The sequence below is a fragment of the Schistocerca nitens genome, chromosome 1, assembly GCF_023898315.1.
Source record: "Schistocerca nitens isolate TAMUIC-IGC-003100 chromosome 1, iqSchNite1.1, whole genome shotgun sequence".
NCBI classification, from domain to species: domain Eukaryota; kingdom Metazoa; phylum Arthropoda; class Insecta; order Orthoptera; family Acrididae; genus Schistocerca; species Schistocerca nitens.
The window spans coordinates 580,964,344-580,988,868 of NC_064614.1; the positions used below are offsets into that span (position 1 = coordinate 580,964,344).

Consider the following 24,525-nt stretch of genomic DNA (forward strand, 5'->3'; position numbering starts at 1 on the left):
AGGATGTCGCCTAAGTAGGCAAAACAGTGTGACAACTCTTGCAGCACAGAGACAATGACCTCAGACAATACTGCAGTATAGCATGGAGTAAATATCATGAAGACACACTTCAACAAGCCAACATCATGATTATGCCTGTTTTTGGAATGTCCTCCTCTTCTGCCACGGGAATTTGTGTGAAAGCCTCTGGACAGTCTAGCGCATTAAACGAAGCCACAACACACAGAGCATACACATCATCTCTTAAAAGGGATATTGGATATCGGTTTGGCACTGTCCCTGCATTAGCACAGTGATCACCACACAGGTGCCACACGCTGTGGCACCACACTTCTTGCATACTAGGTGAAGATCACAAACTGTTAGAAGAGTGAATAATGACTTCTTTGAGTACAGAGTTGTAGTCTGCATTTGTGATAGCCAGAAGGTCAGGAGCTAGTCACCTATGTCTGCAAGAAACTGGTGGGCCATAAGTCCTTTCGATGTAACGGACAGTAGGGTGACATCTTTCTCCGTCAGGGCACCTGGAGGTCTTATTATAGCTAGAAACTGTACAAGTAACTCAGGGTATTTACAACTTGACGACTGGGCAAGCTTGGTGCTGTGTACTGCTGCAGTGTGTTGGAATTTACCAGTTGTGCAGTCTGTGACACTGTCCTTGAGTCTTGTATTTGTTACATCCAGCAGAAGATCGTAATACGCCAGGAAGTCTGCACTGATTAGAATTCCACATCATCAGCAATGGGGAAATTCCAGAGGAAGCCCATGTGCACTTCTAAGTACAAATCAATAGGTTGACCGGCATAAGTCACTATGGATGAACTGTTTGCTTCAGAGAATGGGAATAAAGTATGTGGCCAGCATCTCTACAGCAAGATATGTGGATAGATACACAAGTCTGAACCAGTGTCCACAAAAATTTTTGCCCTGCCTTCCAAATGTTGATGAAAAAATGTTGAACGTGCAATTGGCACTCTGAAGTGCCTACGTACAAGTACCATTGGCATTTGGATAAGCACAAGGTGCTGTTCCCTTGCATGCCCTATTTCCTAACTTCCCATCATACCAGCAAACAGGAGGTGGCTGCTCTGTCACACTCAGGACCAAGGAGTTTGTAAAGAAAAGACTATGTGATATACTGCCATTGCTGCAGTTTACTAATCTGTTCAGCAGAATGACAACCTTATCTATGAGGCCGTCATAATCTGTGTGTGTCACTAGTGATGGTAAAGCACCGTTGCACAGTATTGCCACTGCATTGATCAACTCAGCATTATTGCATCTTATAGCCCATCGGCCATATCGGCAACCCTGTCTAATGATTCTATTGTAGCTTTCACTTGGGCTGGAAGACACTACTACTCAGTTTACAAAGAAAGTTAACAGATACCAAGCCTCCATCAACTTTACTGCGTAAGCGCGTGAGATATTGTGACGTTTTCTATCACCGATATCTTCTTGCAATAGAACTTGTTACACGTGCTCTTCTGCCTTGCAAATTAATTCGGCCATGAGTTTGTCACAGGAATCTTGCTTAACTGGTGCAGTTATTATGTCATTGACTTCGACATTGAGGTTGCTGACTGCTAAGGCAAATTTGGTTGAATCCATTGTTATTCCGGGGTAATAAAATGAGCTCTAACATGGAAAGTAAGCATTTACGGACACATGTCCACATAACATATTTCCTTTCTTTGCATGTGAGGAATGTTTCCTGAAAGTTTGGCCGTACCTTTTTGTAACACCCTGTGTGTGTGTGTGTGTGTGTGTGTGTGTGTGTGTGTGTGTGTGTGTGTGTGTCTATATATATATATATATATATATTCGCAACCCAAGGTTGCTTCGTCAGGAAAGACGGAAGGAGAGGGAAAGACGAAAGGATGTGGGTTTTAAAGGGAGAGGGTAAGGAGTCATTCCAATCCCCAGGGGCGGTGTGTGTAGGGAAACATTCCACGTGGGAAAAATGTATCTAAAAAAAAAAAAAAAAATGATGTAACTTACCAAACGAAAGCGTTGGCATGTTGATAGACACACAATCAAACACAAACACAAACACACACACAAAATTCAAGCTTTCGCAACCAATGGTTGCTTCATCAGGAAAGAGGGAAGGAGAGGGAAAGACTAAAGGATGTGGATTTTAAGGGAGAGGGTAAGGAGTCATTCCAATCCCGGGAGCGGAAAGACTTACCTTAGGGGGAAAAAGGACAGGTACACACTATCACACACACACACACATATTCATCTGTTTTGCGAGGGAAAATGCACGTAATTTCAAGATATTTTTTTCTGAGAGCTACAAAGTAGAGATCACAGTTATAATTGTTAATTTTAATTTTCAAAGAATTTGTCCTCACATTACATACCTAATTTTCATCTTCAAATTAACTTACTGATCGCTGTGGCCCTCCTGTGAATAGTAAATAATTCACAGGAGATTTTGTTTGGTCGTAGTATTAGAGGAATTTTATTATAAGTTTAAATCTATGGTTATATCTGCCCATACACAACTAAAAGCACTGATTTAGTTGTGACAACAAAAGAAGAATTTAACACAAAAATATCTTACTCCACAGAAGTTAGGTGGGTAAGTACCAATATTAACACTTTTAGCAAGTTAACATTAAACAAACAATTTTGATTTGTTTTCTAAAAATTGGTGCCATACAGGGCCTGTCTTGTGGTGGAATTCTTTTGTGAATGATACACTCAAGTGACAAAAGTCCTGTGATATCTCCCACTATCATGTCAGACTTCCTATTGCCAGGCACAGTACAGCAACTTGACATGTCATGGGCTCAACAAGTCATTGTAAGTCCCCTGCAGAAATAATGAGCCATTCTGCCACTGTAGCCGTCCGTAACTGCAAAAGTGTTGCCGGTGCAGTATTTTGTGCATGCACTGACCTCTCAATTATATCCCATACATGTTTGGTGGAATTCATTTCGGACAGTCTGGGTGATTAAATCATTTGCTTGAAATTTCCATAATGTTCTTCAGACCAATCATGAACAACTGTGGCCCAGTTCCATGGCACATTGTCATCCATAAAAATTCCATCGTTGTTTGGGAATATGAAGTACAGGAACTGCTGCACATGGTCTCCCAAGTTGCCGCACATGGACCGGAGGATCCAGTCCATGCCGTGTGAACACAGCCCTCATCATTATGGAGTCACCATCAGTTTGCACAGCATTTTTTTGGCAACATGTGTCCACGACTTCATGGTCCATGCTACACTCTAACCCTACCATCAGCTCTCAGCAACTGAAATTGGGACTCATCTGACCAACACATTGTTTTGCAGGTGTCTAGGGTCCAATCAATATGGTCACGAGCCAGAAAAGGCAGTGCAGGTGATGTCGTACTGTCGTACTGTTAGCAAAGGCACTCTCGTCAGCCTGCTGCCAAGGCCATTAAAGCCAAATTTCACCACCATGTTCTAACAGATATGTTCATCATACATCCCATATTGATTTCTGCGGTTATTTTACACAGCGTTGCTTGTGTGTTAGCGCTGACAACTCTACACAAACACGGCTGCTCTTGGTCGTTAAATGAAGGCCATCAGCCACAGCACTGTCTACGGTGACAGGTAGTGCCTAAAATTTGGTATTCTCGGCACGCTCTTGACATTGTGGATCTTCGAATATTGAATTCAATAACGATTTCCATGATGGAATGTCCCATGCACCTAGCACCTACTACCATTTCATGTTGAACGTCTGGTAATTCCAGTCATGTGGCCATAATCACATTGGAAACCTTTCACATAAATCACGTGAGTACAAATGACAGCACTGCCAATGTACTGTCCTTTTATACCTTGTGTATGCCATACTACTGCCACATGTATACATGCTTATCACCATCCCATTACTCTCGTCAGCTCAGTGTATAATGAAAGTTTTATTTTTGTACAATCTATAGCACTGTATCAGTATTTAATAAGTTAATACACTGTTGTATATTAACAATACTTTGTTACTGTTGCAGATAATGTGTAATAAAATGGAGAGAGAGAGAGAGAGAGAGAGAGAGAGAGAGAGAGAGAGAGAGAGAGAGAGAGGAATGGAGAGTTTGCATAACTAAGAGCAAATCCTTCAAAATTAGCTGTACACAGAGAAACTGCGAAGAAAGGAAAGAATAGAACTTAGGAAATATCCAGGTATAAAAGCAAGGGTAATTGAGGAGACATGGACACTGAACTCATTTACAAAAGGGAAACTTAGGACAGCACAGAGAGCCATGGAGAGATCAATGCTGGGCTATACAAGAAAGGACAGGAAAAGGGCAGATGACATCGGGTCTGTGACAAAGGTTAATGACATCTTAGAAAGAGTAGGTTCCTTGCCACATCGCAAGAAGAAAAGACAACAGATGGACGAAGCTAGTACTGGAGTGGAGTCCGAGAGAGCACCGGAGGCCTAGAGGAAGGCCACCAGACAGATGGGACAAAGACATCAAGAAGATCGCTGGTAACACCTGGCAGAGAACTGCCCAAGACCGTCCCACTTGGAGAAGACTTCTGAAAGCCTACCTGAATCCACGACTCGAAGAGGCCACATCATCTAATGATTGAATTGGCTGATCATGAATTAAGGAAGAAATAATCATGAAAAGTAGTACAGAGAAATGAAAAGATTAAGTGCTGAAGTAGCAAAATGTCCTTATCAGAACCTTATTTAAGTTCATACATATCTCCACAAACTTTGGAAAAGATGGTAACAATGTAAAAAAGATACTTCCAGACATTTCAACTACAAAATATGCTAATAGTGTGCCTTCCGGGTATTCTGTTAAGCTGCTATTTCTATTTTATGCAGAATACTGTGTGCACAAAATATTAAGCAAATATGCACAACATTCTGCATAAAATAGAAACAACAACTCTGCAGAACATCTGGAAGCACACCATTAACCCAAAATCATTTAAATGATCTCGAGAGCAAAAATTGTACAGTTTTGCAGAAAGGTTACATGGCTCTCTCAACTGAGGAAGCAATTTTTGGAAGACACTAAAATGGAGCTCATAAAAAAGACTACTTGTTATGCATTAAGACAAAAAAAAATTGTTGGTTTCTGATACACTCAAACTGTCTGTAGATACCATGCTAACTTTGATTGTCTGGTGAATGCTATGAAAACTGGGGTAATTCTAAGAGGTAAGGAGTTACTGGAACATGTAGTCTGCAATGTAAAAAGTGAATCTTGCATGTTGAATTCATATATGAAGCGTAAAAATTGCATGTCTAAGCTTCAATCCCAGTTCAATTATTAAGTTGACTGTGATACAGAAATTAAATGAAATAAAGGACCGTTTCTGGTTTGCAACCAGGACTGTAGAAGTTAATAGTACCACTGCTGACATAGTATCAGAAATTGAGAAGCGAAATATTAAATACAGGGTGTCTCCCACTCAAAAGATGCCCCACAAATAAACATTTGCTTAAATTGCAATTGAAGGCTTTGCATAAAAATCAGGAAACGAAATGAACGTGCCACACCTTGTTCATGTGGAAATAAAGGCGAATCACAACAGGTGTTGGAAGTGACCGCCCTCAACTTGTAAACTCAGGTGAACACAATGTTACAGATTCTGGAATGTTGCTGCTAGAACCTCTAGTGTCACTGCCTGCATTTCATGGATGATGTTCTCTTAAATCTTATAAGTTGAGTGGTTTGTTCCTGTACACCTTGCCTTTTAGACCACCCCAGAGGAACAACTTAGGTCGTGTTAAATCAGGTGACCTTGGATGCCACAATCCTTTCGAAATCATTCTACCAAGGAAAAATGATTAGACTTCAGCCTTGATCGCTCAAGACATGTGGCATGTACCACCATCCCGTTATTACCAGCCGAGGGTAAGTCCAACTGGTTCACAAATTGGTGAAACATTTTGACGAAAATTGCACTTTTCACAGTAGACTCGTAAAGAATTGGTCCGATAAAGCAACACTGTGAATCACACAGAACACGCCAGTTTTTTGTAAATGCAAGAGTTGCTCCACGAGCGCATGTGGATTTTCATTACACTACAAATGTGTATCCTGAAAGTTTAGATAGTCAGAGAGATGGAACCATGCCTCATCACTGACCCCACGTGTGCTGTAATATTCCTGACCCCTGACCAATAAATTGCTGAAACCAACGGCCAAATGTAATTCTTTTGTCTTGACATTCAAATTCTGAACAATTGTGAATCTATATGGATACATGGCGGCTTTCTTCAGATCTGTGAAAAGTGCTCCGTGACACTCCACATTCCTGAGATAAATGTCAAACTGACTTTGCAGGACAGGCCAACAATCATTGTTTCATGTCAGTCACTTTTTCTTCTGATAGTGGTGGCTGACCCCCAACATGAAGATCCAACACTGTTCCAATGCTCTCCATTGTTTTCATTAACTTCTGTACCCAGCATTAAGACAGTATATGCTGGTCACCAAACTGTTCAACAAACATTCACTTACATGTCTTAATGGAACCAGTAATATAATACTGTTTCACAAGAAATACACGCTCTTCAACAGAATAGTGATACACTGTCGCTAAACAGTGTGCTCCAGCCACACACTGTTGCATCAAACAATGTTGCAGAGTGTAGTATTGCCACGTCAAACGTCACAAACTACATGGTGCAGTTTCAGGAGAATTGCCAAGTGTGTTTGTGGGACACATTGTATAAATTTCCCTGGGTCATTAAAAATGCACAAAATGATGAATTTGAGACAAGAAAGCAAAATGGATCTCAAGAAACTGGAATGCTACAGATATTGGTTGCTGAACAAGTAACAAATTTTACAACCTGGGCCTGGAGTGAACTTTTAGGTGAGAAAGGTCAAAAACATAAAATCTACGGCATCTGTGAAAGTGGTGCTGAAAATGGAGAAGATAAGCTATATTTTTTTTAACCAACTTAAAAACAAAAAACAAAACAAGTTCTTCACATTAGACAAAAGTAACATTTCTTCCATTAAAAATGAAAAAAATTTGAAACCAATAAATTGCCAAAGATCATTAAAAAGGTAATACATGTTATTACAGGTCTGTTCAAACTTGGGACTGTAACTGTGTTGCAAGTTAACTCACCTCAATTTTAAATAGAAAACAAAAAGTTGTAAAAAATAGCATTAAGTTTTCAACTGAGTAATTCGTTTATCGATCAGTTTGACAGAGTCTAAAAAATTGCATTAATAACAACAGAATTTGCACAAGTCATCTATGGAACCAAGCGTGTGTCATACTGAACTAGTCTTCTTAGTATTCATCGGGGGCGAAATTTCAAGTTTTAGGTTTAATTATTGCTTGTCCAAAGTATTTAACTCTTCATATACTTGTATTTAAAAAAGCAGGTTTGTAATTCAAATAAATGAACAGAAATTCTGGAATCTATAAATATGCGTGTGGTGCAAAAGTACTTTTCATGTCCCATACGGAAGTTTAGTTTCCTGGTTTCAATACAATTTAAAAAAAAACAAATTTATGTAAGTAATCTTTAATTCTTTGCAAGAACCCATCTGAATGCATTATATATATATTGTTTAAATAAGTACAGAGTGATGAACTTCACGAAAAATGCTTGCGATTGTCCTGTGCAGCACTTGAAATAGTGTTACAGTATGTGCACGAGATGTATGAATGATCAAGCTACATAAAGAGTGAAGAAAAGGCGAATGTTCACAATGACAGAAAAAGAGTATGGTACTTATGATGAAGAAATGCAAAACCACCAACTAACATGTAAAATAAAAAGGCATGTGGAACTGACGAATTACCAACAGAAGTGGTGAAGAGCTTGGGAGGCTGAGGCAGGAGAAACAGTCCAACCTTGTAATGAGATATACAAAAAAAGAGAATGGTCAGAAGACTTTATGGCAACGGTAATGATACCAATTAAGAAAAGACAAATACAATGAAGTGTGAATGACATATGACTACCAGTTTATTTTCTCATGCAGTAACATTGTCACAAGTACCAAATAGAGCACTGAATGGAAAGCCAGAATGGTATTGTAGAAAAAGAGTTTTGATTCAGAAAGAGTGAAAGAACAAGAGAACTGGATTACTAAGAAGTACAGGAAAGAGAGGTGGAGAAACTTATACTCTATTTGTTGACTTAAAAAAGACTTAAGAGATAGTGCAATGAAGCAAACTGGAGAGTACTTTGAAAAAGAAAGGAGTTGATTTGGAAGGGGAGGAGATTGGTAAATAATTTATACTTACAACAAACAGTAATTGAGTAAGGGCTGGAAATGAAATGCCTGAGGTACATATGATGTTTTTTAACAAGTAGCAAAAGGAAAAAATTGCAAAATACTTAGTTGAAAAAAAGCGATATTTGTTTTGGAAGAAAGGGACAGCACGATGATGTGGATGATATGCCGTTACTAGCACCCACTGAAAGTAGCACACACAAAATGTTAAAGTGGCTTGCAGATCAATAAGATAAAAACATAGTGCATAGTGATTGGCAAATGAGATAAATTAGTATTAAGATAGGAGAAATCAAAATCAGCCTAGTGAAAACTTTCAAGTGCTTAGAAAGCACAGTAATAGAAAGTCTAAGGCACCACAAGGAGGTTAAAGCACAAATTGTAACAATATTAGGAAAAGGATAGATGTTACTCAGTGCAAAAATAACCTGTTTTGTTGCAGGCACACTGTGCCTGTCTGCAGCTCAACAATCATCTTTACAGTGAGTAGCAAGCTACCCTTTTTTTAACCTGGTGTTTTCACTGTTTGAAAGCTCAACTTGCAGTAGACAAGGAAGCTTTTGATAGAAAGAGGAGCTTGTTCTGTAGCTCAGGAAAAGCCAAATGTTTTGTCTGGAGTGTTACAGCTGATGAAGCTGAAATATAAACACTGAGAAGAAAGGACAAAAGGATGTTTGAAGGTTTTAAGATTTGGGTGTGGACGAGGATGGAAGGATTTGTTGGGTACAAAGACTGATCATCAAACAAGTGCCTGAAAGAATAGGGGAGAAAAGAACACTACAGTCAGTTATATGAAAAAGACCGAAGAATTAGCTCGGCCACTGCTGCGAAGGAACCGTTTGATGGTGAGTGCATTGCGATTAGTGTGCAGGAGAAGAATGAAAGCATGGACACGATACAAGACGGTGGAGGACGTTAAAGGAAGCGGTAACTACATGCAACTATAGAGAGCTACAGACAACAGGCCACGGAGAGCAACTATGCAAAGATCGGCCTTTGGGCAGAACACTAAATAAAGTATGGACACTGGGGGGGGGGGGGGGGGGGGGATTTCAATGAACAACATTTTAACAATGCTTGAGCTTAGTAGCACAAACTATGAGAGTGGACAGAAATTATGAAATAAATTAAGACATATCTGGAATGTAACACTACTAATAAGTGAATTAAAACAACAGATTACATCAACAGTGGGAATTAGTGACATTCAGAGGCAAGGAATATGGATAAGCTACTATGAACAGCACAGTGAATGCATTATTGTAGCCAAGATAGACACGAAGCCCAAACCTAATAGTCATGTGTACTGGAATTCAATAGTAGGAAAACTAAGAGAAGGGAAAGTCGTAAGTGAATATCGACTGGGGGACAGGAATGAAACAGGAAGCCATCTGCTGAAATTTTGCACAGAGCACAATTAAATCATAACTAACATTTGGTTTAAGAATCATGAAACAAGATCATATACGTGGAAGAGACCTAGAGACACTGGAAGGTTTCAGATTGATTATATTAAGGTAAGGCAGAAATTTAGGAACCAGGTTTTAATTGCAAGACATTTCCAGGGGCAGATGTGGACTCGGACCACAATTTATTGGTTATGAATCATAGATTAAAACTGAAGAAGCTGCAAAAAACGGAGAAATTTAAAGAGATGGGACCTGGATATACTGAAAGAACCTGAGGTTGTAGAGAGTTTCAGAGAGAGCATTAGGGACAAGTGGACAAGAAGAGGGGAAAGAAATGCAGTAGAAGAAGAAGGGAAGCTTTGAGAGATGAAATAGTGAAGGCAGCAGATGATCAAGTAGGTAAAAAGATGAGAGCTACTAGAAATCCTTGGGTTACAGAACAGATATTGAATTTAACTGATGAAAGAAGAAGATACAAAATGCAGGAAATGAAGCAGACAAAAGGGAATACAAACGTCTCAAATATGAGAGTGACAGTAAGTGAAATATGGCTATGCAAGGATGGCTAGAGGACAAATGTAAGGATGCAGAAGCATGTATCACTACAGATATGATAGATACTGCCTACAGGAAAATGAAAGAGAGTTTTGGAGAAAAGAGAACCACCAACTGTATGAATATCAAGAGCTCAGATGGAAAACCAGTCCTAAGCAAAGAAGGGAAAGCAGGAAGGGGGGAAGGAGTATGTAGTGGGGGGGGGGGTGGTGTCTATACAAGGGCGATGTACCTGAGGGCATTATGACGAAAATGGAAGAGAATGTAGAGGAAGATGAAATTGGAAATATGATACTGTCTGAAGAATTTGGCAGAGCACTGAAAGACCTACGTGGAAACAAGGCCCTGGGAACAGACAACATTCCATTAGAACCACTGACAGCCTTGAGAGAGCCAGCCATGACAAAACTCTTCAATCTGGTGAGCAAGAGGTATGAAACAGGCGAAATACTGTCAGACTTCAAGGAGAATGTGATAATTCCAATCCCTAAGAAAGCAGATGTTGACAGGTGTGAAACTTACCTAAGTATCAATTTAGTAAGTCATGATTGCAAAATACAAACACAAATTCTTTACAAACGAATGGAAAAACTGGTAGAAGCCAACCTCTGAGAATATCAGTTTGCATTCCGTAGAAATATTGAAACACATGAGGCAATACTGACCCCAAGACTTATCTTAGAAGATAGGTTAAGAAAAGGCAAACCTATGTTTCTAGCATTTGTAGACTTGGAAAAAGCTTTTGAAAATGTTGACTGGAAACTCTCTTTCAAATTACGAAGGTGGTAGGTGTAAAATACAGGGAGCAAAAGGCTATTTACAATTTGTATGCAAACCAAATGGTAGTTGTAAGAGCCAAGGGGCTTGAAAGGGAAGCAGTGACTGAGAAGGGAGTTGAGACAGGGTTGTAGCATATCCCCAATGTAATTCAATCTGTATATTGAGCAAGCAATGAAGGAAACAAAAGAAAAATTTGGAGTAGGAATTAAAATCCATGGAGAAGAGGTGTGCCGGTGATATTGTAATTCTGTCACAGAGCAAAGGACTTGGAAGAGCAGCTGATCGGAATGGACAGTGTCTTGAAAGGAGGATATAAGATGAATATCAACAAAAGCAAAATGAGGATAACGGAAAGTAGTCAAATTAAATCAGGTGATGCGGAAGAAATCACAATAGGAAATGAGACACTTAAAGTAGTAAAGGAGTTTTGCTATTTGGGGAGCAAAATAACTGATGATGGTCAAAGTAGAGAGGATATAAAATGTAGACTGGCTATGGGAAGGAAAGTGTTTCTGAAGAAGAGAAATTTGTCAAACCGAGTAAAGATTTAAGTGACAGAATGTCTTTTCTGAAAGTATTTATATGAAGTGCACCCATGTAAGGAAGTGAAACATGGATGATAAACAGTTTAGGCAAGAAGAGAATAGAAGCTTTTGAAATGTGGTGCTACAGAATAATGCTGAAGATTTGATACGTAGATCACGTAATTAATGAGGAGTTACTGAAAGAACTGGGGAGAAGAGGAATCTGTGGCACAACTTGACTACAGGAAGGGACCGATTGGTAGGACACGTTCTGAGGCATCAAGGCATCACCAATTTAGTATTGGAGGGAAGTGTGGAGGATAAAATCATAGAGGGAAACCAAGAGATGAATACACTAAGCAGATTCAGAAGGTTGCAGTAGTTATTCGGAGATGAAGAGGCTTACATGGGACAGAGTAGCATGAAGAGCTGCATCGAACCAGTCTCTGGACTGAGGACCACAGCAATAACACCTCAATTGAAGGTGTCACTCAGTGAACTAGTAGCACATGCGCAGCGTAACTTGACACTTCTTGCAGAGATTGCAGGAACTGGAGGAATGAATAGGTAGAACCACTTGCATTTACTTCCAGCACATGCCACATGCAGTACCAAGTTGAAGAACATGTAAAGTATAGTGTTCCAAATGTGGACCAACACACAAAACATTAATTACCTCTTCCTCTTGGCATTCCACGGGAACGACTTCTTGCCCTCATACGACCTCCACGATATGATACATTTAATGTCAATCGATCCTTAATGCTGGTGTTTCCCAAGCGCTGACCAAGACGTTGCCGCATGCTCCTCTGTAAAATTTATGTAAACATTTGTAAGACTTCACGTAAACACGTTGGTCATTTGTTAGATTAATTCCAGACAGTAAAAATAAAATGATAACTGAAAATAGGCCAATATTTTGAAACCATATTAACTGGCAACAGTAGAAGGATTATGCTATAAAATAAAAGTTTTTTCCTACCTTTTTCAATTTAAGAGCTGCCACAACAGCTGGACGACGTTCCATCTGCTGCACAAGTCTGCGATTCTTCACCGATGCTTGGTGTTGAAGCACTGCATTCTCTCGAATATTTCGAATTGCATTCTCTCGGTTTCTCCTCAGGTATGTAAAGCTGTGCCATTAAGAAAGGACCCACATCTAAATAAATGGGGCGTACTGTGTGCTCTGTGTGTTAAATTCAGCCATTTAAATGCATCCAAAGTGCCTTTTTATGTTAGTTCACACTGCTTTATCACTTTCTTGACATAAGCTGCTGATGCCCCAATTAATGATAAAAACTGATGCCAGTTTGTTTCAGAGCCTTATTTCGGTGACCCTTTCAATTTTGCTTAGAGTCTTAACATTGTGTAAGGGCAGTCTTTGTTTCATTTTGTTAACAGCGATGAGAACTGGATATTTAATGACTAACTGAAAACTTAAGTTTATATCCTTATAAGCAGTTCACAGCTAAAGAGAAAAAGTGACAATTATGGAAAAAAAAATTAGGATCCTGTTCACAAATCCCACTTTCTAAAGCAATTATGCCTTTGCCCATACTTCACTCCTGCTTCTGCATGAGTGCTCTATTACAAAATTGGAAATACATGATTGAGCAGATTGGATATGGCCATTTCAATCAAAAATCTGCTTGGTAAATATTAATATTATCCTCATTTTCCAATACACATGGCCAGTAATATGCTGAAATCAGACCTTCCTTTTTTCAAGGATGGCTGATCTGAACTGAATTGCACTGTCAAAACTCTTTATTTAAATATCAGAACAACATACAGTACAATACATCAATGCTTAAAGTTACAGCAGTTTTGTTATACAAAGTCACCTTTTATATTTTGAACTTTCCACCATTGTATATTTGGCACACCAGCATTACTGTACTGTTTCTTTCCTTTTTGCTGTGAGCTGATGTAAATGTACACAGAAAAATGTAAACGACCTCAACTTTTATGAAATTGCTTCCATTTATTTTCTCGGAAGGTGGCTTTGTTTTCACTAATAGAATCCATTGCACTTTTTTTTTTCCTTTTCCTGTTGAAGTACCTTTGGCTAATCTTATCACCATTTGATGTAATTTTTACAGCAGGCACAGCTTTACATATTCACCACCTTCATTGTCAGACAGTGCTTCAGTTCATTTAGCAGCAGCTTTTGACTGGCAGCCAATTTATTACAACAAATCTGGCATCATGTCTCATCTTTTGCTTCACAATGTAGTACATAAAAGGTCTCTGAAAAGCTGTCTGTAACAACTGCAGCATTCGAAAAAATTCATAAAGTGCCTAGAAAAAGTATGGTATCTCAAGTGTTTTGGAATAACATCTTCCATTCCCATATTGCCTCTACATAAATAGGGAACACAGTACTGAAACTGCAACGAAAAACAGACATTTTAATTGTTTTTATTGATAACATAACACCGTCTGTTTTAAACTATTTTCTGAGAACACTATAGAACTCTATATAAACATATATGCAAAATTCCTTTATATTTTTTCAAAAGTGCACATGAAATCACTGAATGTGATGAAGTAAATATCTGTACCTAAGGCCAATTAAAACTTAAGATACATTTTTGTCAAATGAATATCACTTACAGCACACACCTGGATAAAGGAAATTAAGCTATTGAAGAAAAATAGAACGTGTGTGTGCGCATAGACCAAACAACTAATTTAGCAAATAAACAGACAAAATTTAACACTTCCAGAGCAGAACACACATTGCATATACACTCATGCTCAACTGAATTAACAAACTGCTGTTGTCTTGGAGCACACTTGAGGGATGGGATGGGTTGGCATTTCACATGAGTGGGATCTTGTGAGATCTTGAACTGACAATCTGCACAATAGCTGACTGCAAACTGAACAAGGCATATGACATCCATGCATTTGAATGCAGATTTCAGCCAAATCGAGGGTGTCCGAAGCATAGCACATCTCACCTCGAAGGTCGTGGGATCACCAAGGTTCTCCAATACCACCACGTAAAGAGTGTGCTTAAGTACTTTAATGTGAGAAACATCTGATTGGCTACTCAAATAATGGAAAAAGGGTTGCTCAGACTAATGAGTGTCAGTGCACATTAGTACACCCTGACAGAATGGTACAGGAATGTCACAAGCCACAAGAAGCAAGGCATCTTCCTTGCCGTCAGGGAACTGTTCAGGGCAGTTGGTGAAGGTATTCTTACACTGTTCACCAAAAGCACAACACAGGCAACATATACCTAGTGTATGAGATTGCACCACCTTATCATTCTTTAACTGTGCCAGAATGGACTGTGATACACTAAGAACATGATGAGCTTGTGTGGTCCCTATGTCACTACACTCAATTTGTTTGAGTCCAAGATAGATAAGTATGACTTTGATTAAGATTTCTGGTAGTTCTGAGTTGTGCCTTAACAGTCATAGAGCAGGGTGGGTCCACAACACTTTACAGTGTCTTAAGCCATACTACTACAAGTCACAAAAGTTACAAGCTTCTACTAAGGTGCTGGTTAATTCATCTGATCATGAATATACACTCCAATTCTAACATTGAATATACACTCCAATTCTAACATTGAACTTCCTAAGTTGCCAGGATCTTTCTCACAGTGCTTGTATTTACCTTAAGACTCAGGAGTTTGAAAGCTTTCTTCCCCATTTCTGTCTTATAATGTTACTTTCAGAATGAGATTTTCACTCTGCAGTGGAGTGTGCACTGCTGATATGAAACTTTCTGGCAGATAAAAACTGTGTGCCGGACCGAGACTCGAACTCAAGACCTTTGCCTTTCGCGGGCAAGTGCCCTACCAACTGAGCTACCCAAGCACGACTCATGACCCATCCTCACAGATCCAATTCTGCCAGTACTTCGATTCCTACCTTTCAAACTTCACAGAAGCTCTTCTGCAAGTTTTTGAAGTTTTATATCAGCGCACACTCCGCAACAGAGTGAAAATCTCATTCTGGAAATATCCGCCAAGCTGTGGCTATGTCTCTGCAATACCCTTTCTTCCAGGAGGCCTAGTTCTGCAAGGTTTCAGAAGAGCTTCTGTGAATTTTGGAAGATAGGTGACGAGATACTGGCAGAACTGAAGCTGTGAGAACGGGTCGTGAGTTGTGCTTGGGTAGCTCAGTTCTTAGAGCACTTGCCCGGGCAAAGGCCCCAAGTTCGAGTCCCGGTCCGGGATACAGTTTTAATCTGCCAGGAAGTTTCAATGTTAGTTCCAATATTTATTAGTAATTACTGTCTTCTTTTGACACTGGCCTCTCTTGCTAGGCAACTTTTTGCTTTGTTTGGTTTGTTTCTGGATATATGAGGAAAGCTGTTGTTCATTATGGATGTTCTTTTCCCCAAAAAATGATTATTGAGATTGATGAAAGTTTTTATTACAGTCAATAGATGAGAAATGTACTTTCATATATGGAACACCCCAATTGTGACAACAAATCTTTCCCCTATTATATGACACATACTTGAATAATTATGGTACCAATGGAACTCCAAACCTGAAGCTGTGATTATTACTAATTTTGCAAGAACTTCTTCCATACTCTGAAGTATACATTTGCTTACATAATATCAGAGAAAGTGTTTCTTAGTGACCAATATGTTTTGCATCAAACATGGAAATTAGTACCCTCCCCCCTTTCTTCAAATTAACCAATTTATATTTCCTGCATACCACTGACTGAAAACTATGTAGGCATCATTCATACCAGCAATTACACTGTCAATACAAGTGAATGTTTCTGGTTTGAACAGTTACTTATAAATTTTAAATTATGAATTTATGAAGCAAAATTTGGATGGCTCATGATAGGAGGAAAAAAAGGGGGGAGGGGGTTGATGTCTGCATTTCAGCTATATAGGTCTAGTTAAAATTGTGGTACTGTTTTTTATGGTTGTGTGTGGTGTTTTTGGTTTCACTGTTTTCTTTCTACGTCAAGCAAAATATTTGATTCCAACTGTGTGTATTTTGCATTTTTTTTTTATTTGGTGTATTCTATTCTTTTTTGATATGTTGTTGTTTTGCGAGGGCATGTCCGATATCTCTGTCTTCCTTTAAGCTACATAGGTCAAGTGAAATACTTGATTGCCTATTGTGAGTTTTTAGGATTTTTCTGTTTGGTTTATTCTACAGAAATCTACAGAAATCTGTATGTGCTATTCTCAGATTCTGTATTGTTCTGTGGGGACATGTCCAGTATCACTGTCTTTGTTTAAGATATAGAGGTCAAGCAAAATACTCAATTCCAATTGTGTGTTTTTCCTTTTACGTTTGATTGGTTCATCCTCAGAGAATTCATGTACATGATTTTTTGATTATATGGTTGCTTTGCAAAGATGTAAGTTTTATTCTCCTTTGTTTTACTTTATCCCCACCCAAAAATCCCCCATTTCCCACAGTTGTTCCGTTGATTGCATTTCACTGGGTAATTGAAATATTTCACATGTTTTTTATGGTTGTTTGAGACTAATGATCTCTACTGTTGTCGCCATCTTGAAGGATGTGATACAACTGTTATTAAAAGTTCTCTATAGTTGTCTTAGTAACTCATGTAAACTATGCTATTTACCTGAAATATGAAGCCACGGGTCAAAGCAGATTAACCACCAAAGCAAAATTCATCGTGGATGTTCTTGATAAATTCTTCACTGTTGAGAGCTTCAAATGAAAAGTGTCATCTAAACATTTCAAAAAATTTAATGTTTATCTGTTTGAGAAATACTGACAACTCCATCTATTAATATCATAAGCCCAAAAATGGCCAAACTGAGATGATGTTCACTAGAATTGTTACTTCACTATTTTTCTCCTGTATGTTAATTTTATCTCTAGCACCATAAGTTAAGCAGCAATAGCAATCTTCGGAATATCATTTGTCACTGAAGGAACTTATTCACTGGTGCAAAGTTATGTTATGTTATGTTGTTTTCCTGGGAGAATGACAACACAATTAAAGTCATAACCGTAGTTCCGAAGTTTGTACAGGGAAACTTTACTGTTTATTTTCCTTGCTACGGAGTTGGAAGCACTGTCATCTAATGTTGCTTGTAGCTAATAATATTAACAAAGCCTGAATGTGATTCCAACCTATGCTGACTGAAATGTCATAACAAGTTAATCCTAGAAAACAGAGAGAATATTTTTGAACAGTTTTGGCAGAGGGGAGATCATAGCAGACCCAAGACACATGTAAAGATCTGGAAAACCAACTGAACGAGAAAGGTTATTCTTCCAGAGCTTATTTATTAACACTTAAGGATAATACCACTGTAACAGACTACATGCAGCTTGCTATATTTGTGTGGGGTATTGATTCAGAATTACAGGTTTTCCAGGAGCTATTAGATGTTATACCTTTGAACTACACAACCACATCGTAAAATGTTTGGAATGGCGTTTGAATCCGTTGCAAATATGTTTCCCATGGGACACAACCTGTTCTGTGGCAGGTTGAGCACCTCAGATAGCTGACAGTCGGCAAGGTTTTGTGTGCTGTATGAAAGCAAAAATCAAGATAAATTTGCGAAATAAATATCAAATATCTATTGTTTTATCCATCAGGAAGCCCTCTGGACAGGAAGTGCGTAATATGGCAACGTCCTGAAGGTCATTGTAGAATGTGTGAATTCTGTAAGGTATCACAATGCCAATCATCACCAGTTACAGGTATTTTTGCTGTCTGGAAGCAGTATACAGTGACACACATCATTATGCAGTATAATGGTTTAGTAGAGCATAGTTCTTCCATATTCTTTGCAGTTCATTAGAAAACCAACCTATATACAGAAATGAAACAGGAGATGCTTTCGGGGAACGCTTTTTGCATACACACTTCCAGGCGAATTTTGTTCACCAGCAAAGTTTTCCTTTTTTATTTTTTATTTTTTTTGCCCAATGAAATGCACACGATTTCTTGTAGGACAAAAATGGAATACAATTTAAATTAGGTAGGTAAAAAGAAAGCAGTAGTAAAAATGGGTTTTATTTTCTTTTTCAGGTCACAAACTAATGGAGAGAGGGAGAGAAATGATCTGAGAGAGGTGAGACTATTACCATCCGTTGGGATTAAGAAGGACTCAATAGAGAGTACATCAGCTGTCGAGTGACATCTTTGGGCGATTGAGAAAAACTCATCAGCGCCAATGAATTTTATAAAATCTGCAGCATAGATTTAACTATAAAAAACAATTATCTTGGACATGGCAATATATGAATTTCTTATTCTTCAGAATGCTCTCGTTTTCTTGGACAAAGAAATAAAATGTGATGTCTCTTGTGACATGGTTTTGTTGGCAAGTTTTAAGGAGAGAGCACTGAGCACTGAAGAACTTGTGGGAAAATGCAAATAACGAATGAGTCCTAATTAAATGGAATGATAAAATAGAATCTAAGTAAACTTTACTTTCATTTCATTAATTAGACTGCAAACAGTTTCTTTTCCTGTAAAACTTGAATTACAGCCTTTAGCTTAAAGTAAAATCAGTAAAAGAGAGTTTTGCTGGTGATTTAAGTAAACTATTTGTTGTTGTGGTCTTCAGTCCTAAGACTGGTTTGATGCAGTTCTCCATGCTACTCTGTCCTGTGCAAGATCCTTCATCACCCAGTACCTACTGCAACCTACATCCTTCTGAATCTGCTTAGTGTATTCATCTCTTGGTCTCCCTCTACAATTTTTACCCTCCACGCTGCCATCCAATGCTAAATTTGTGATCCCTTGATGTCTCAGGACATGTCCTACCAACCGATCCCTTCTTCTAGTCAAGTTGTGCCACAAACTTCTCTTCTCCCCAATCCTATTCAATACCTCCTTATTAGTTACGTGATCTACCCACGTAATCTTCAACATTCTTCTGTAGCACCACATTCCGAAAGCTTCTATTCTCTTCTTGTCCAAACTATTTATTGTCCATGTTTCACTTCCATACATGGCTACACTCCATACAAATACTTTCAGAAACGACTTCCTGACATTTAAATCTACACTCAATGTTAACAAATTTCTCTTCTTCAGAAACACTTTCCTTGCCATTGCCAGTCTACATTTTATATCCTCTCTACTTCGACCATCATCAGTTATTTTGCTCCCCAAATAGCAAAACTCCTTTACTACTTTAAGTGTCTCATTTGCTAATCTAATTCCTCAGCATCACATGACTTAATTCGACTACATTCCATTATCTTCGTTTTGCTTTTGTTGATGTTCCTCTTATACCCTCCTTTCAAGACACTGTCCATTCCGTTCAACTGCCCTTCCAAGTCCTTTGCTGTCTCTGACAGAATTACAATGTCATCGGCAAACCTCAATAACATCGGGGAGAGGCTACAACCCTGTCTCACTCCCTTCCCAACCACTGCTTCCCTTTCATGTCCCTCGACTCTTATAACTGCCATCTGGTTTCTATACAAATTGTAAATAGCCTTTCGCTCCCTGTATTTTACCCCTGCCACCTTCAGAATTTGAAAGAGAGTATTCCAGTCAACATTGTCAAAAGCTTCCTCTAAGTCTACAAATGCTAAAAACGTAGGTTTGCCTTTCCTTAATCTTTCTTCTAAGATAAGTCGTAAGGTCAGTATTGCCTCACGTGTTCCAACATTTCTGCGGAATCCGAACTGATCTTCCCCGAGGTCAGCTTCTACCAGTTTTTCCATTCATCTGTAAATAATTCGCGTTAGTATTCTGCAGCTATGACTTATTAAACTGATAGTTCGGTAATTTTCACATCTGTCAACACCTGTTTTCTTTGGGATTGGAATTATTACATTCTTCTTGAAGTCTGAGGGTATTTCGCCTGTCTCGTACATCTTGCTCACCAGATGGTAGAGTTTTGTCATGACTGGCTCTCCCAAGGCCATCAGTAGTTCTAATGGAATGTTGTCTACTCCCGGGACCTTGTTTCGACTCAGGTCTTTCAGTGCTCTGTCAAACTCTTCACGCAGCATTGTATCTCCCATTTCATCTTCATCTACATCCTCTTCAATTTCCATAATATTGTCCTCAAGTACATCGCCCTTGTATAAACCCTCTATATACTCCTTCCACCTTTCTGCTTTCCCTTCTTTGCTTAGAACTGGGTTTCCATCTGAGCTCTTGATATTCAGACAAGTGGTTCTCTTTTCTCCAAAGGTCTCTTTAATTTTCCTGCAGGCAGTATCTATCTTACCCCTAGTGAGATAAGCCTCTACATCCTTACATTTGTCCTCTAGCCATGCCTGCTTAGCCAATTTGCACTTCCTGAGTTGTATTCCTTTTTGCCTGCTTCACTTACTGCATTTTTGTATTTCCTCCTTTCATCAATTAAATTCAGTATCTCTTCTGTAACTATAGTGAATCAGAATCCCATTGCTTTGAAGTGGGATCAACTATAGCTTTGTTTTCAGAAAGAAGTGCAGCACGAGGTCTATTTACCAATTAGGTGAACTGAAAACCCATTACCAAAGAATAATTCACATTTTAGCTGTTGGCGTAATATTTTCCTGTGTCATTACAGCAAGGTGTTAACTCTAGCCTCCCAGTGGGTAATGTGAGAAGGCAACAACATTTTTCAAAGAATTTGGAAATATATATTTCCCTGAAACCTACAGACTGTAGCTTACCACACTACAAAGCCGCCACTGCAATTGCGAAATCAAAACACAAGTGTCCAGTGACATCGGGGAGTCTTTAATTTTCTCGCACATTACATTACAACAGCAAATCCTCTTTATTTACTTACTTTGGATACAGGTCTTTGCTCACTACCCTAGTAACTGAAACTGAATATACAGTACTCAAAGAACTCTTTTGTTCACTTAACAGACAAAGTCCTATAAATGCAGTAATTCTGTGCACTAGCAATGCAGACAGCACTTAGTGACAACAAATGAACAGGGAACTGGCTTTTCTCATTGATATTACAGTACACTCAAGTCTGTCACTTCAAGGAAAGTATCTTGTTTACTCTTAACATGTATGAGAAAACCAAAGTATTCGTGTGCCAAACTCCGTCCATTTGAAAGGCGATTTGCTACAGGAAAAGCTTTTCATTGCTACGATTACCTTCATGTTTCACAGCTTATCAACAAAATACTGTGCAACTCTGTCAAGTCATTTGAAACAAGGTTTAAGGACCTGCGCAGCCTTTTTTTTTAAAAAAAAAAAAAAACATTTAGCACATCATTTTCCACTGCACCACATACTGTGCCTTCAGAAATGCAATTAGAACTGACTCATTTGCAAAATTGCATTCTGCTCAATGACAGATCTTACAACATAACCAATTTGTTAAGACAGTATCATGATATTCATGCAAAAGAGTTTCTGAAACTTCACAGGAAGCAGATAACATTACATAAATGTTTAGTTCAAAATATTGTTGTTAAAACTTGTTTTCTGTAATGATAAGGATAAAAACTGCAGAAAGGTCCCAGCTCCATGACCCAGCACCGAAGATCATTCTGCGTACTGCAGCAGCAAGGAGCCTCACTATGAATATTTTGAATCTTGTAATGACAAAAAGATGTCCTGTTTCAGAAACCCAATAAAGTATCAGTATTTTTCAGTTGAACTGAATATTTCTGTTGAACACATCCCATTACAATGTATCTGCTTGCTCATGGTCTTTTCACTACCCGGTTTTGGGATATGCATGGTGTTAACTATTCACATGCAACTCATTTGCAGCGGCTCCCCCGACTGTCTGCATGCGAGCCATTTGCATGTCACTGCTTGACTGTGCACACACGCATGCCACTACCAGCCAGTGGGCACACATGATGGAACAGCCTAACCAAATGTGTCTGAAAGCAAATAATTGCTATATGGCGAGAATATTGGCGAAGAGCCTTCATGAACCTACTAAGCAGCTATGGACAATTATAGCAAAGTAACACAACCATAAATTTAAGTAGTTTAACTACAAGACTAGAATGGCCGAATCAATGCTTGCAGATCACAGTACAAAGATCATTGAGATATACAGCAAGTAAACAACATATTCCTACCTTGCTTTCAACTTGCAAAACAAAGTTGTGATACAGTCAAACCTGACTGTTATCTATTGCTATTGAATGGCAGTAAATATTTCAAAACATGTCACTGACTGATGCAGACAGTAGCATATTACAGATAATCAAAGCCACATTTGATGAAATATTCCCAGTGCAATTTGAGACAAGCTGTGATAGATCGAATGTGATGCAGAGCATTGTCAAACAAAATCTTGACACAGCTGACACAAACTGCATCGGGTCAAAGCAGCTATGAATATTGACATCAATGCTGCACTTTATTGCAGTGACTTAGCATCTGCAAGGTTCTACAGAAAGTATATAATAAGCAATTACAACAGTGTTATGATCACTGAAAAATCTCTTAAGCCAAGGAAAGCAGCAGGGAACCATGTTATCACGCACGAGGGGGGAGGGGAACCTGTTCCAACACTTGCAGAACACACAAATCCAATAGAGCTGCAATTGCTGTGAAATCTTGAAAATACTGTAGCACACAAAAATGGTAGAGTGCTTTAGACAACATTGCAAGAATTAAATGACCTCATCAACAATGAGCACTGACATTCATGGTATGTCATGCGCAGCATAAGGCAACTACTGTAATTGTTCAACCATTACTTGAAATGATTGTGCGGGTGTGACCATAACATTCTGAATGAGGACAGTCTAATCAGGTCAAGTTATCTAGTAAGCTACAATTTCCCCATGTATGGAAACTGTACTTACTCTTCAGTCCCTTACTGTGAAGCAATTTAAAGCTAGTGAAACCTACGGGTATCCTTTACATTGATTTGTAACTGCCTTTGGATTAGAGGAGACCACTCACCAAAAAGCAGAAGCATTGAGTTGTCAACGCGCACGCCCCCCCCCCCCCACACACACACAGTAGGGGAACGTGTGTGTGTGTGTGTGTGTGTGTGTGTGTGTGTGTGTGTGTGTGTGTGTGTGTGTGTGTGTGTTTCGTATCTCATCAAAGAATAACTCAGAAAGTTAGCATGTTTTCTTTCTGTTATGTGTGCCTATCAACAACACAATGTTTCTGCTTCTTACTTTTCACAGACTGGTCTCCTGTAATCCAAAAATATTTATATTCTATAAGAACTTTCCTATAATCTTCAGACTGATTTGTTTAATTCTCTCTTCTAATGATACTGTTTTACAACACTTACAGCAACAACTGTATTGTACTTTACATATCATTACATAATCAATTTTATTGTGGTTCTGTTACTATAATATAATCGTGCCAATGTCCATTCAGTGCCAAACGGTCAATGATACTTAATTTATCACTACTATTATGCAATTAGTATTAACTAAAAGAGGATAAAAGAGGCTAAGTTTATCCTGTAAGTTTCTTACTACACAAGTCATCCACTGAAGGTAGAGTGTACCTCCAAATTCATGTCCCTTCAAAAGTGACTAGAATGTCCCTAACTAGCATCATACTATCACAAGATGCTGAGAAGCTTCACAAAGGGTCATCATGGGCATACCTCAAAGTGAATGTTTAACAGTTGGCACTAGCAATGATTGGCTGTGGAGGTGGCAGAGCAGCAGCCAATTCTTAGTAGGAACGATGTAACAATAACATGACAGTACATGAACTAATACCTACTAGTTTGCAGGATAAATCAAAGGCAGTCAACAGTGTAGAAAAAAAGATCAGCAAAAAACACACAATTTTTTTCATGGAAACTAAACCTATCACTTCAAGTTTCAAGCTATGTTGTCACTGTAATCAAAATTTCAATTTTCATGTGAATTAATCAATATTTATTTCAACATAAGTCATCTATTTAGATATCACTGGCAACCCTATACAACCCTCCAACAGGGCACATCAAACTTGACACAAAACTCACTGATAGAATCTGTTCTATACCGCAAGTCAGTACGTTTGACTTGTCCCAGTGTAAGCCAAGACAAAACACGTCCAAAAATTTAATCAGCAACAAAAACAAATGTGACACACAAAGCAAGGCTTGTATTTGAATGTGATGGTGTGCCCCACCCCTTTCTCTTGAAG

The 24,525-nt window shown here is 38.7% G+C and overlaps 1 protein-coding gene across 3 annotated transcripts in view; it reads right to left on the bottom strand.

Moving 5' to 3' along the window:
- Window positions 1-24,525, bottom strand: part of LOC126255349 (chromatin target of PRMT1 protein-like) — a 49,508-nt gene that overhangs the window by 17,905 nt on the left and 7,078 nt on the right. For all 3 annotated transcript variants that reach the window (XM_049955387.1, XM_049955388.1, XM_049955386.1), the window contains 2 exons: window positions 12,468-12,618; window positions 12,162-12,294 (listed from right to left, as the gene is read on the bottom strand). In XM_049955387.1, the coding sequence (XP_049811344.1) occupies window positions 12,162-12,294; window positions 12,468-12,618 (284 nt within the window). The remainder of the gene's footprint in view (window positions 1-12,161; window positions 12,295-12,467; window positions 12,619-24,525) is intronic.